Source organism: Phodopus roborovskii, unplaced genomic scaffold (assembly GCF_943737965.1).
Source record: "Phodopus roborovskii unplaced genomic scaffold, PHOROB, whole genome shotgun sequence".
In the NCBI taxonomy this organism is placed as follows: domain Eukaryota; kingdom Metazoa; phylum Chordata; class Mammalia; order Rodentia; family Cricetidae; genus Phodopus; species Phodopus roborovskii.
In genome coordinates, this window is record NW_026126407.1 from 54,094,871 (window position 1) to 54,109,398 (window position 14,528).

At 39.4% G+C, this 14,528-nt stretch overlaps 1 protein-coding gene across 1 annotated transcript in view; it reads right to left on the bottom strand.

Annotated features, from left to right (window-relative positions):
• Window positions 1-8,812: 8,812 nt before the first annotated feature.
• LOC127218769 (NFU1 iron-sulfur cluster scaffold homolog, mitochondrial-like) overlaps window positions 8,813-14,528 on the bottom strand; it is a 188,782-nt gene continuing 183,066 nt past the window's right edge. The window contains exon 3 of the mRNA XM_051179751.1: window positions 8,813-9,416. Coding sequence (XP_051035708.1) covers window positions 8,828-9,416 — 589 coding nt within the window. The 3' untranslated portion in view covers window positions 8,813-8,827. The remainder of the gene's footprint in view (window positions 9,417-14,528) is intronic.

A 14,528-nucleotide genomic window follows, 5' to 3' on the forward strand; every position in this document is an offset into this window, starting at 1 on the left:
GCCTGTTGAGTCCATATAATGTTACTTGTATGTATGTTTTCAGGGATGACCTCTTGGCATTGGATGACAAATTGTTGTGCTCTTTCCTGGGAAAAGACACCTTTCCAACTCCCAGCTTTACTCAGTTACTGGAGTTGTTTGCGTAGGGTTGAGGCCTTGTGAGCTTTACCCCAGTTGCATATTAATTGATGTCATCCTTGTTCAACTCATGTTTTGGTGGTCACATAAATAAAACTTTAACAGTATAGCTTCTGATGTTACTATGAGACATGACCTCAATACTAAGTCCCTTAATCTCTGGTTCTTACAATATTTCTGAACTGTCTGCAACAATTTCTTTAAGCCTTAGGTATGGGAATATTATGTAGATGTATCCACAGTGACTAGGCTCCACAGCTCTGAATATTTGTGTTGGTTTTCTGTAGTTGTCTCCATTACTTGCAAGTCTCATTGATGAGAGGTGAGACTACACTAATCTTTGTGTATCAGGACAAATGTTTATAGATTGTTGTTAGGGCTTAAGCTCCTTTAGTAAATCATGATTTCACTAGTACAGGGCACAGTTTCCCTCTTGTTGAGCAGGTATCAAATACAATTAGAGAGAAGTTGGTTTCATCATGGTCTGTGTGTCACTATTGCACATGTAGGGTTACCATTCTACATTGGTCATTCATACAGTGATGTGGTTCACAGGCATCATAGCTGGGTAGAACTGTTGGTTGCCTCCCTACTTTGGAAGATCACATGGCAAATTCTGGTACCATGAAGCAAGTCCTCAGCCTATCCTCTCAGCTGTGATGATCTTTGCAAGCAGGCCCAGAAAAACTCCTGAAGATGGTAGAAGTTTGTTGATGAGGATAATCCTGCAAAATAGCTTCTTAAAATTATCCTTTCACACCCCTGTCTTGAGTCTATCACAAAACTGATATCCTGACAAATCTTGATTTTCAATCAAGTAGTTTCCACTGAGGTTTTCCTAAGCATTGTGCAACAATTCTTACACAGTAGTGAGAGGCATCCTTCTTTAAATATTATTAATTCAAACAGGAACACAAACACAGGAAAAATGTATTTGTATTCATGTGCATGCACGTGTATGTGCACACATGTGAATGTTTGTACACCTGTATGTGCTTCATGCAAGTGTGTGAACATGCACATGGAAATCTTCCTCTATTGCTCTCCATCATTCCTTTTAAGACAAGCTCTCTCCATGAACTTGTTACTTACTGTCTGGCTAGTAAATTCCAGAAATCCACTTGTCTCAGCTCCTCCTATACTTGGATTACAATTGTAAGTGGCCATACCCGTCTTTTTTACATGGGTTCTGGAGGCCTATACACAGGGCTTAAAGCTTGTACAGTAGGAACTTTCCCCAATGCCTTTTGTTTCTTCATCATGATATATAAAAGCAGACAATTTTGTAACTATTTCACTACAGGGAAAGCGATGCTATGGGGTTGGAGACACCTGTTTATCTGCAGAGAGCAGTTCACTTGCTCTCTACCTCCTCCTCTCTGTCTTCTCTCATTGTTCCTTTCTGTCTCCTCTTTCCTATAGTAAGCATACCTCCTAATTGTGCACAAGCTTATATTCCACTAGGAACTTATTTTTCTAAACCTCTTTCTCCATATCAGTGTCTTCTTAAAGAAAGCCTCTCTTCTTCTCTCTCTTACTTTTTTTTCCTTAATTCTCTTTTTTAAGCAAAATCTTCACTTTCTCAATGCAAAAGTTACTCTCCTCAGACTATCTTCAGAGTTAGACATGCAGTGATCAGAGTGCTTCTGATTATACAAGACACTGAATCTTCACAAAAGAGCTTACCATGGAAGAAGGAATTATCTTCCTTTTTTTCTTCAGATTTAAAATTGTTCTTGCAAAATTGCTATATCCTTTATTCAAGATACATTGCAGTTCACCAAAATAACCCCAACAAATAAATACAGGTTCAGCAGGAATGGAGAGAAAAAAACTGTTCAGTTCAACACTCAGATCACCCCAGATATAAAACACAAGGAAAAAAAAGAGACAAATGACAAATTAATGAGAAAGCACATAAGATAGCAGTTGGCATTTACTCCATAGACAAAGGCACATCTAGATTCAAGTTTGCATTAAAATGCACACCTGGTAGCAAGAACAGTTTTATGAGCATTCTTGGGAAGGCAGTGAAGAGCTCATTCCAACCCCAACTTCACTTGAACTGCTTTGTCTTTTGTCTCCATTCCTACTTGGTAATGAAAGATCAGCTTTGTGACAGGAGAGCCAAAGAGTTTTACTTTGTATCCACAGAGTTTGCAAAGATATTAGCATGGTCTAAAAGAATAAGAACCATCTGGGAAACATGGGTTTTGCATTGCCCTCTTGCCCTGATTGTGATCAAGTGCTGAGGATTATGGCTAGGATGACTGAAGTTACCTTCCCCTTGACAAGCCTCCTGCACCTGCTATCCACACAGGTAAACAGTACAGGGGCACTCAGGTGTCTTGCTGGCAGCTCTTGTCATCCAAGTGGTGGCTGCAAATTATAGTTTCTGTTCTCGATTTCTCCAATCTGAGCTATATTTTGAGAGGAAAGTCAGCAGATGAAATTGGCAATGTTTCTTTTCAATCAAGCAGAAGTAGACTGAGAATCGGATGCACAGTAATCATTCACTGTCCCAGGTGCTCTCTCTGTAGGGCTGTTCTTTCCTTGATGTATGTGCATTGATGATGCAGTGGGGGAAAAGGGGTCTAAGCACAGGTATTTGCAAATCACAGCACACTTCACAAGGTATTTACTTCATTTAGATATCCCTCCCTAAAATATAAGTCCCTTGGGGCAGAAATTTGGAAGGCACAGCTTCAGTTCTTCATGACTGTGACCTGTTAACTGAACACTGGTAAACACTCAGTGAGGAATTGTTGGCTGAGTAGTTCAGTGATTTTGGGAAAATTTGACATGGAGATTCAAGAGAGTCAAGAAAAGATGCTTGAGTGTGATCTTAATAGAATGATTACTAGTTTCTAAATTACAAAAGTTATGGCATAAGTAGATTAGCTTTGAAAAACAAAAGAAGAAATAAATAGGGCAGTAATTCTATCCCCATAGAGCTACTTGTAAGGAGCTTCCCTATTACCCCAGAGTATCTCTCTACCCAAGCTGCAGAAGTTTTGTTTTGCTTATCATATAGGAATCCTTGGCTGTTTAAAATAGAATTTATGTGCTATGTTGCTATGCAGGCCTTTCTATGTTTGATTTTCAGCACAGCTGTGAGACTCTCCATCAGGCCAGCCAAACAGTCATGGACTTCAATATCCTGGATCTGAAAACATAAATGAGCACTTGGGAAAATAGCATAGGAAAGCAAAGGACCAGATGCTGAAAAGTGCAAGCATCCCATTGGAAGCTGAAGACAAGCAGTGAGCAATGAAGTTTTGAGATTCAGAGGCATCTCAGGTGCTCATGTTTCCAGCCAGTCTATGGTCCCCAGGAATTCATCAATGCCTGCAGAACAAAGGTTGAAAAAGCCCAGCAATGGGAGTCATGACAACAAGGAACCCTGCAAGATTTGGAACTTAACTAGCAGAAATGTGAGAATGAAACTTGAGGATGGACACTACAAACCTTATCCAGGTGAAGTGAGGGCAAAAAATATCCCTGTCTATAAGACAACGTTATACCAAGAGGAAAAATATTATCTTACTCTCTAATTTGAGCTACCAAAGCCATTTGACTCATGGCTGTCATCCTTGGGCAGCATATCATCACATACCATTAATGATTCTCTGGATGGACATTTGAGGTCTTGTCCTTGCAGCACAAAATAATGTTGGATCATGCCTAGCATCTCTGCAAAGCTCAAGAATCAGGGTATCTCCCTCTCTCAGTGATGGTCAAAACTTCTTTACAAAATATTCTGCTCTATCTGAAACCCTCAAACTGCTTTGCAGAAACCAAGGGAAAAGAGTTCACCTCAGGGGTAAGAACTCAGAGGAATGAAGGGATGCTGGAGTGCAGACATTTGCATGGAACATCCACCAGCCACCCCTGCTCACAAACCCCACCCACACAAATTTAACCCTTGGAATAATCTCTTACAATGACAAAAGATAACACAAAAGGACCTTGCCTTATTATCTTTATTAACTATTTTATAAGACCCAAATCATAATCATTCATTCATCAAAACATGTGTATTTTCCCACACACTTCTACTCAGCCTTTAATATCAATTCAAATGCTCCTTCAGAAACATTCTCTTCTGCTCTGGGTGTGTGATCTTCTTCCCCTTGTCCCTGAGCTCAGCTGCTCCTAGCATTGATGACACTATAAGTAACTAAACAATTGTGAATGTCCTCTTCTAACCAGAGAATGTGGTCAATTAATAGTTATTTATTTACTTATCTGTTCATTTGGAATGTGTGTCTGCTGGGAAGTCTGTGTGTGTGTGTGTGTGTGTGTGTGTGTGTGTGTGTGTGTGTGTGTGTAAGAGAGAGAGAGAGAGAGAGAACACCCATGTGTACGTGTGTGTATCATCAGAGAATAACTTGCTGCAGTCTATTTTCTCTTTTCACCATGTGGATCCCTGAGCTCAGACTGAAGTTCACTGGGTTTGGCAGCAGGTGTGTGCCCACTGGGGCATCTTATCTGCCTGAAATCTTTAAGCCAGGACTTTACCCTGACTATCACATGGTGTTCCTTCTTTTATGAGTCTGGAATTTATTAATAAGTGTTTATAGTATTAAATTGCCAAGTTTATATAAGGATAGGTGATGTTTGTTTTAGCAAATGACTAAGTTGCTAAACATTTTATTAAGGAGTCTTCTTTAATGAGCTTATAGGTGATATAATACACAAGAAATAAATGTAAATGTTGTATATATATATATATATATATATATACACATACATACATACAAAAAAACAAAAATTTGCTTAGATATGAACAAATAACTATCCTTAGACAATTGGACAATTGTTTGGATTTTAGGTAACCTCTAACATGTTCTGTATGACTTGAATACATCTCTCTCTCTCTATTCTCTCTCTCTCTCTCTCTTTCATTTTGAGTATGATCTCTTGTGCAATCTGACCTACAATTTCTTATGTAGCCAAGAGGGATGGAGTGATCCCAAGATTCTGATCTTCCTCCTTTCAATTCATTAGTGTTGGAATACAAGCGTACACCTCCAAGCCCAACTTATTCAGTGCTGGAGTGGAACCCAGGGCTTTGTGCAAGTGGGCAAACTGAGTCAAATTCTCAGCCCTTGGCCAAATATCTTCCCTCAACTTTGATCTGTTTCTTCATCCATATGTGAGTGGAATGGAGATGTTATCAGAGATTCCTATACCCTGTTAATAATTACAGAGACTCATGGGACAGTTTATAAGTAAATTTTATTTTCATTAATATTATATGTGAACAACATACCTGAACTTCATTTGATGACAGCTATTTCATAACTTTGTGCATTAATTCAATGTGTCAGGCCTAGAAAAAGTTTTCAGCCAGTCTTTATACTGCCCATGGTCTGCATTCTATCCCAAGCATGTTGGTCAACTGCTTACAGGCTAGCCACCTGCTTCTGTGCTCATCTTGGAATGCATCCATGACTGTCAATCTACACATTGTCTTTGGCTCCTTCTTTGCTCTGGGGCAGCACTGAATAATGTTGCTACAGATGGTATGCCTATTAAACTTACAGCATTCACCCTCTTACCCTTCAGTTTGTCACCCTCTACATGATCAGTGTTATTCTAAGAATCTTAAGTACATTCAGTCTACATACTTGGCCAAGAAAAATGTAGACAAGTGATTAGTATATAGTGTGATGCAATTATCTTTTTTTTGGGCTTATGGATGCTGACTATGTTTGCTGCTGTTTGGGAGTCTATCTGTATGTTTGTTTCAGCATCTATGAATGCTTATGAAAATACAGGATTTTTAATAAACCTCAAACATTATTGTAACATCTTGCTGGTTCCCTCATTAATTCCCAAGGTAAATAAAAATCTGTATTCATACTCGTTTTATATTTTATATGAATTATGATTGCACCTTTACAAAAATAATGTATATAGGCTGCATGTGGTAGTTTATACTGTCATCTCAGCATTTGGGAGGCAAGGGTACTGGGGACGGGGGTTTTAAATTTCAGATCAATCTGTGTTGAATTGTTAGGTCCTGTATAAAAAATAAAGATGTGTCCTTAAAACCTTGTATATTTTGGCTGAGAAGATAACGCAGCCAGAAAATTTCTCACTGTGCAAACATGAGCACCTGCCTCCAATCCTGGTATCACATGAAAAGCCTGATATGGTGGCACATGCTTGTAATCCCGGTGGTGGGAATGTGGAGGTGGGCAGATCACTGGGCTATGTCCTATTCTAATCAGCCAGCATCAGGTTCTAAAGGGAGATCATGTTTCAAAAAGCAAGGTGGAGAATTAATGAGATTGACCTATTGCTTACACACACACACACACACACACACACACACACACACACACACCTGGATACATTTGTGCGCATTTGAACATATACACTCAAAAGTAAATATTAAGAATAAAAAAACTTGTACATAATGCATGCACCATATAAATTCCTGTGCTATATCAAGAAGCAGAGAACTACAGTTAATAGACAAATTTAGAACTGTCTAGTTTACTGCTTCCTGACCATCTTCTTAGTGAGCTGTTGAGAGTCAGACAAATCAGTTAACATCTCTCTCTCTAAACCATGATTCCCTCCTCTGCAGTTATTTGAGTAATTTCTACCTCAGATAGTTGTATAAGAATTAAGTGATATAATTCATGTACAACATCTAATATTTAGCAAACAACCTGGCAAAGCCAGCTCAGAATGTTGTAATCATGGTTGGAAATTGCATTTTCATTCGTTAGCTAAATGAAATTTTCAGCTTCTACCTCATGTTACCTTCTGCCAGCTGTCTGCACACAGCTCTACTGGCTTAGGTGTATCTCTTAAAAATGTTGCACCTAAGACAATTGTGGAGTGGGCTGAACGGGTAGAGAATGTCTCTGGAAATAAAGATGAAGAAGCAATGGGAGACTGGCCTCTGATCCATCTCTTATGAATACAGGTGGCTGAGATATTAACCATCACTATCCACAGCTCTCTAGTTGAAGGTATGTTCCAGAGACAGATACCCTATATTTCCAGTCTATATGGACAAGCTCTTTTGGCATGAGTAGAAACCTTGGAAAAGCTGTTTTTGTGCAGTATAGAGATCATTGGCTTCTACGAGTTAGGGACACTAATGCATCTCGAGCGCCTAGTCTTGAAGGCAGGTGAGGAATGTCTCTGTCAAATCACTTCTTGCACTCCTCCTGTGGATACTCCTCTCACAGAAACAGGATGTGTGTCTGGTCAAAAGAGAATAGCCATATCCCTGTCTCAGATGCAATCCAGCGAGAACTTTGGGGACTGCTCTGGTGATGAGGCATACCTGCTCTGGGGACCTAGATCTGTAGATACAGCAGTTGGGCATTCTGATTTCTTCCCTACAGAAGGCCTCCAGGAGGCTCTCAGGAAATGGGAAGAGCCTGTATTAACTCCCTTAGTTGTCAGTGTCTTGGAAGATAGCTGGCCACATTCTAACTCTTTGAGTCACCTGCATCTGTGGACATAGTTACAGACCACCTAATACAGTCACTTCTTTTACAGGCACTCAGGTTGTTGATTCAATTTTCTGAAATTTGGCTTTTAAATATGCAGTTTGTAACTCACATTAACCGGAATGGAGTGGTGCTACTATTTGCTCATAGCTCAGCGATTGACCAAACACTGGTAGATTTTTTTCACTGAACTACCTCAAATCATCTTTTTTAAAGACAGGGTACCATGTAACTCAAAATTACCCCAAACATGATGAGGATGACTTCAAATTTCAAATAATCCTTCTTTCTTTACTTTCTAAGTGCTAGGGTTACATGTGTGTACCACAACTCCTGAACCTAGTACTTGTGCATGTTGAGTGATCACTGTGCCGATTATCTCAAAACTTCACCACCAAAGCAAAGCCATAATGACAGTGGAAAGACCACTGCTTGGGATCTGGAGACAGGTGGAGTGCATGAGAGTTTTAGCACAATGAGAACATCTTGGAAGATACTGAAATTGTTAGTACTTGCCATATATTTATCTATATCCTTAGAACTGTATAACACAAACATCAGTCCTCATGTAAACCATGAACTTTGGTTAATAATCATGGGTTGATATTCATCCATTGCAAAAGAAAGTGCTTCAAAGATTTATAATTCCAACAGGTAGTAGTAAATATAAGGGTTAGGGCTAAGGGCTCGTGGAGAATTTCTACTCTTTGCTGGAGCCTTTTGTAGAATAATAGTTGCTAAGGGATAAGGGCTCATGATAACCCCTTTCCTGAAAATCTACTGGCAGGTAATGGTTGCAGAAAGAAGGAGAGACAGTTTATTTGTGGTATACCTGTTGGTATGGTACCCATCCTCCTGTAAGTAACTCTTCATTCTTAAGGAAAGTCACTGAGGAGAAAGGAGGAAAGTAGAAAGGGGACTAGTTAGGAGAGGAAGTAGATTAAATGAGTGGGAAACAATAATATGTAAGGGAGGGTTAATGTGATAAAAATACATTGTATACCTAGATGAGAATCTCATAGTGAAACCTATTACTAATATAATTAATATATTAAAATAAACCTTTAATATCTATTCCATTAATTTTTGTTTACATTTATATCATTCTGGAGGAAGGAAACATTTTATTAACCACCTTCCATAGCAGAGATTAATAAGTCTTTGTACAGTCAAATCCAAAAGTTTCAGCCAATGAAAATTTGGATTATTTAAGGTGAATTTACTTCTTTTTCATCTGATTCATCATCCATCACCTGCTCTACACCTTCCACTTCTGGAATATAAAACTGCAACATGTTCTGAATGCCACTTTTCAGGGTGATGATGGAGCTGGGGCAGCTGGTGCAGGAGCCCTGGAGCTTCAGCCACATGATGCCATCTTCAAAGCCTCTGTAGATCATGTCACCCCCATCCTCCTGCACAGTGGGCCTTATTCTAGTATCCAACAGTTCTTTAATCATTGCTACCACTTCATCATCTTCTTCAGAACCTGCTTCTCCTGGAGGTGTTTCCTCAGTCACCAGAGGTAAGCCAGATGCAAAGAAGTCCATAATTGTTGCGAAAATAACTGGTTTCAGTAAATTCCAGTCTAATTCTTCATTCTCCTTTGTAACTGTGATGAAATCTGGTCCAAAGAAGACACCTTTCACTCCTTCAATCTTGAATAACTGCCCGGCCAGAGGGGAGCGGAAAGCTGCAGCTGGCGTAGGGAAGTCCATGGTCCTCGTCTCAAGAACTGGCTTTCCTGGTATAAACTTTAAGCTGTAGCAATTCCCGGTAGGTGGACATTGTGACTTACTGTGAAGATGAGAAAACAAAGTTCTGACAAGCTCTACAACTGTGGCCCCAGGATATTGATGGCCCAGAGGGGGAAGAAAGTGTGGTTTACAGGGTCATGAGAGTTATGTCCCCATAATTCCTTCACCTCACTTTCCTATAGACTGTATCCTGCTTCCTTCCTTGAGTTGTCTCTCCTCCATGGAAAGTTCTCTTCTGTTTTTGCCTTCTCTGCCACTTTGACACAGCCTGTCCCCTGGGGTGATCCTGCCAGCACTCTGCAGTCATGCTTTCCAAGCGACCCAGCTCATCAACTTGAGGCTTTCTAATGAGCCTGGGAAGTGTCATCAATCTTCAGTCCCCATTTCGCTGAGGTATCTCGAAGCTGTGATGTATAGATCAATCTAAGTGCTTCTGGTCTTTGGAAAGCCTAGACCAGTGGCAGCCCTGGGAATGCAGCTTACTCACTTACCCTTTCACTAATTTATAATTTAGCTGACACAACTCCGCCACTGTTTTATTTGTCTCCAATGAATGTCAATTGGTACACAAGAAAAGGCATTTGGGAACTAAATTAACAAAATCATTGCATGAATTAGTTAGACCGCACTGAAATACGACACCCATATTTTCTCCTTTCTTTTAAACATTTCACAAAGAGCCTGCCAGCCTCCCCACCCTGACCCTGGCACCTTTTCCCACTTGTATGTCCTCTCTGAATCCTGTGCCTCAAAATAATTACTCTGTATAGAGAAGCAGAGCTAGGATGATAATACTCCATATATAAAAATAATAATGAGAACCTTTAATAAAATCAGACATAAGTTATGCATGCAGACATCAATTACAATAGATTTTAAAGGTTTTGATCTAGAACCCTGGTGGTGTTACATTTAGACTAATAACTGTAAGCATGATTTATGTGTTTGCAACCAAAATGGTTTCAGTGCCTCGATATATGTCCAAAGAAAAATTTATAGTGTGCTACAGAATGTATAAATAATGAACAGCCATATGTCATTGCACATTTAAAAATGTGACTCTCTTTTGCAGCTGCAATGGGTAAAATGAATTAAAATCGTAAGTTCATTGGGAATCAACTTATTTGGGAGATCTTTAAGGAATGTACATGAATACAAACGCTGATTTAATATAGTTTTCTCCAAGTCAAAGTGAAACAGCCATTGTAAAAATGACAAAGACTCTAAGAAGTCCTCAGGAATCCCCAAATTAAACAGGGGCTGGAAAGAGACAAGAGGGCTTGGTGTGGAAGTGGGAGGGAAGATTCCAGGGAGGTCTGTTTCCACTTCTGCTGGGACCTAAAATTATTATGAAGGATTTTGGTGTGGTCAAAGTAAGTAAATTGGTTGATGGCACATTTTATGCAGTAGGTTTCCATAAATGCAGATAGAGTGGATGGTGGGACATAGATACTATATAATGTAGCAGAAGCCATCCTCTATTTTGAGTCTCTGCAAGTTCCCCAAGGCATAGCTTCTTCAACTAAAAACAGGACAAAGTTTACTAGACAAGGCAGCTGTAAGGAATTAAAAATGATAATAAAGGGCTGAGAGTGGTAGTACATGCTTGTAACCTCATACATGGGAGGTTGTATCAGGAGGTTCAAGGCCAGTGTGGGAAGGAAGGGAAGAAGGAAGGAAGGGAGGAAAGAAAGAGAAAAGCCAACTGGAATACTACCTTTCACAAGTAGTTTATGTTCAGTATATGTCAGTTTTGGCATCTTCCCTGCTAATTCACTGATGGATAGTGACATGTTGGAGGCATGAGTTCCATTATGTTTATTGTTTTAGGGACAGAGTCTAGAAAAGAAAGTCATTACCATACACCAATGTCTCTTCAGTAATAAATTTGGGAATTAAGGAATATGGTGCTGGGGAGATGGCTCAGTGGGAAAAGCATTTGTAAGAAGCCTGATGACCCCAATTTGATCCTTTATACCCATGTACAAAGCCAGCTGTGATATACAGCTGTAATCCAAACACTTCTACAGAAGAGTAATTACCAGCTCACAGGCCAGTTGGACTGCACAGCAGAAACAAGAGAGACCTCTTTGCTTCAACAAAGTAGAAAGTGAGACTGATTTCCAAATTTATTTGACCTCCACATATGTGACATGATATACATGCATGCACACACACATACACTATAAATAAAATTAAAATATAATATGATAATGTGTTTCTATTGTCCTAGTAGGTACTGAAACACAATCAGTGTTGAGACTGTTACAGAAGTGTTCTTTGTTAATAAATTTATGGAAAACAGAAACTTACCTGCTGAAATTCTAACACAATGTCACTATTTCATCCTTGACAATAAAAACCTTTCTTAAAAGCAACTCTTTAACTCAGAGGGTTGCAAAATAATATGCTGATGAGAGTGTAATTTGTCTTCCTAACTCTGTATTACCAAGAATACGTGAGCCTGATGGGATAAAATTGGTATTGGTTATTGTGAGGATCTGGTGCTGTTTTTGACTGTTTATCCCTGCCTCTCCCTGCTAAATGGCCTCTCACTGCTATGTTTTGATTTGTTCTCTGGCTTTCAATGGGCTCTATTACTTCCCACAAATTTCACTTCCAACTCCTGTGTTACCCTTACCTTTAATTATTCTTCCTAATTGTTTTTGTGTAACTGGCAATCTGGTAGGCAAGTATATATCACTGCACAACAGAATGATTTCAAATGCATGGGTTTGGAATAATTAGCTAATATCTCTCCTGGTTTTGTGTACTGTGTAGGAGAGATAGCTCTCACTTGGAATATTTGCTGTAGTTTTAATCAGATAGCAGCTGGGGTTGGACTTACAAGAAGTCTCAACTGGGCTCCACACCCAAAGAGTTCAGCACCTGCATGACATATGCTTCTGAATGTTGTCTGAATGCTCAGCTAGGGCTGGGGATATGGATTCACACATGAAATGGGCTATGGATGCTCAGCTGGGGCTATGGATGCTCAGCTGAAATTAGGGATGCTCACATAAGAATGTGGATGCTCCAAATCTCACCTGCCTGATCTCTGAACCCCATCCCCACTCCACAGATGGAGTTCCTGGCTCCTGGCTAGAGATCCACCTATCCCCACAGGATCATCCTGAGTCCCTGCCTGCTGGATCTTTGACCTCTATCGCTGGGCCTCTGCTGGAGGGCCTAAGGAGAGACCTCATAGAGAGCTTGGACCACCCAGAGCTACTGGCATTGAACTTCTAACCCACCCAAATCCACGGGGGGGAGGGGAGAACCATAGAGAGAGAGAGACCCACCTGCACCCACTGGAAGAAGCAACGGAAAGATGGTAATACAAGAAAAACTTAACAATAGAAAGATAAGCATGACACCACCAGAAGAAAACAACTTAAAAATTATCTTCATAAAAATGATAGAGGCCTCCCATACAAGTACTAACCAGGCCCCACCCTATTTAGCTTCCAAGATCAGGCGTGTTCAGGGTGGTATGGCCATGGATTTCAAAGATGATGTGAGAAAATCCCTTAAAGAAATGAAAGAAAAAAGAAACAAAAATTGGAAGAAATGAACAAATCTCTTAAAGAATGGAAAGCCAAGAAAAAAAAAAAAAAAAAAAAACAGGTGTAGGAAACTGTTAAAGACTTGAAAACTAAAATAGAGACCATAAAGAAAAACCGGGCACTACAGACACAAGCATAACCAACAGAATACAAGAGATGGAAGAGAGAATCTCAGGCACTGAAGATAAACTAGAAGAAATAGATTCATCGACCAAAGAAAATCTTAAATCCAACAAATCTTTAACACAAACATCCAGGAAATGTGGGACACTGTGAAAAGGCCAAAACTATTAATAATAGGCATAGAGGAAGGTGAGGAAGCCCAGATCAAAGGTACAGAAAATATATTCAACAAAATCATTTAAGAAATCTTCCCCAATCTGAAGAAGGACATACCCATGAAAGTTAAAGAAGCATAGTAAAGATCAAATAGACTGGACCAAAGAAAAAAGAACCCCAGACACATAATAATCAAAACACCTAATATACAGAATAAAGAAAGGATATTAAGAGCAGTGAAGGAAAAAGGCCAGGTAACATATAAAGGCAGACCTATCAAAATTACACCTGACTTCTCCATGGAAACTCTCAAGGCCAGAAGATCCTGGATGGAAGTTCTACAAGTACTAAAAGTGCACAGATGCCAGCCCAAGCTACTATAACCAACAAAAATCTCAATCACTATAGACAGAGAAAAAAGATATTTAATGACAAAGCCAGATTTTCACAATATGTATCTACAAATCCAGCCCTAAAGAACATTCTGGAAGAAAAATTAGAACCCAAGGAAGTTAACTACTCTCAAAAACATAGGCAATAGATAATCCCACTTAACCAGAACCCAAGGGTAAAGCAGGGCAAATATAGTCACAATAACACTGCCAACAACAAATCTAAAACGAACAAGTATTAATATTCAATGGTCCTTACTCTCCCTCAACATTAATGGTCTTAACTCGCCTATAAAAAGACACAGGATAACAGAATGGATACGAAGACAGAATTCATTGTTCTGCTGCATACAAGAAACACATCTAAGCTTCAAAGACAGATATTAATTACCTCAGGGTAAAGGGTTGGGAAAAGATCTTCTGATCAAATGGAACCAAGAAGCAAGCAGGTGTGGCTATCCTGATATCTAACAAGTGAGACTTCAAACCACAATCAATCAAAAGATATGAAGGCTGTCACTTCATATTCATCACAAGAGAAATCCATCATCCCAGAGTCTCAATTCTGAACATCTATGCCCCAAATACAAAGGCACCCACATTCGTAAAAGAAATGCTACTAAAACTCAAAGCTCAAATAAAAACTCACATACTTGTAGTGGGAGACTTCAACACCCCAGTCTCATGGCTAGACAGGACCACCAGTCAGAAACTTAACAAAGAAACAAAAGAACTAACAGAAGTTTTCAACAACTATGGATTTCTCAACAGACATCCAAACACAAAAGAATATACATTCTTCTCTGCTCCACATGGAACCGTCTCTAAAATCAACCATATTCAAGATACAAAAAAAAAAAAAAAAAATGGAGTAGACCCCTGTATCTTATCAGACCACCATACTTTAAAGTTGGA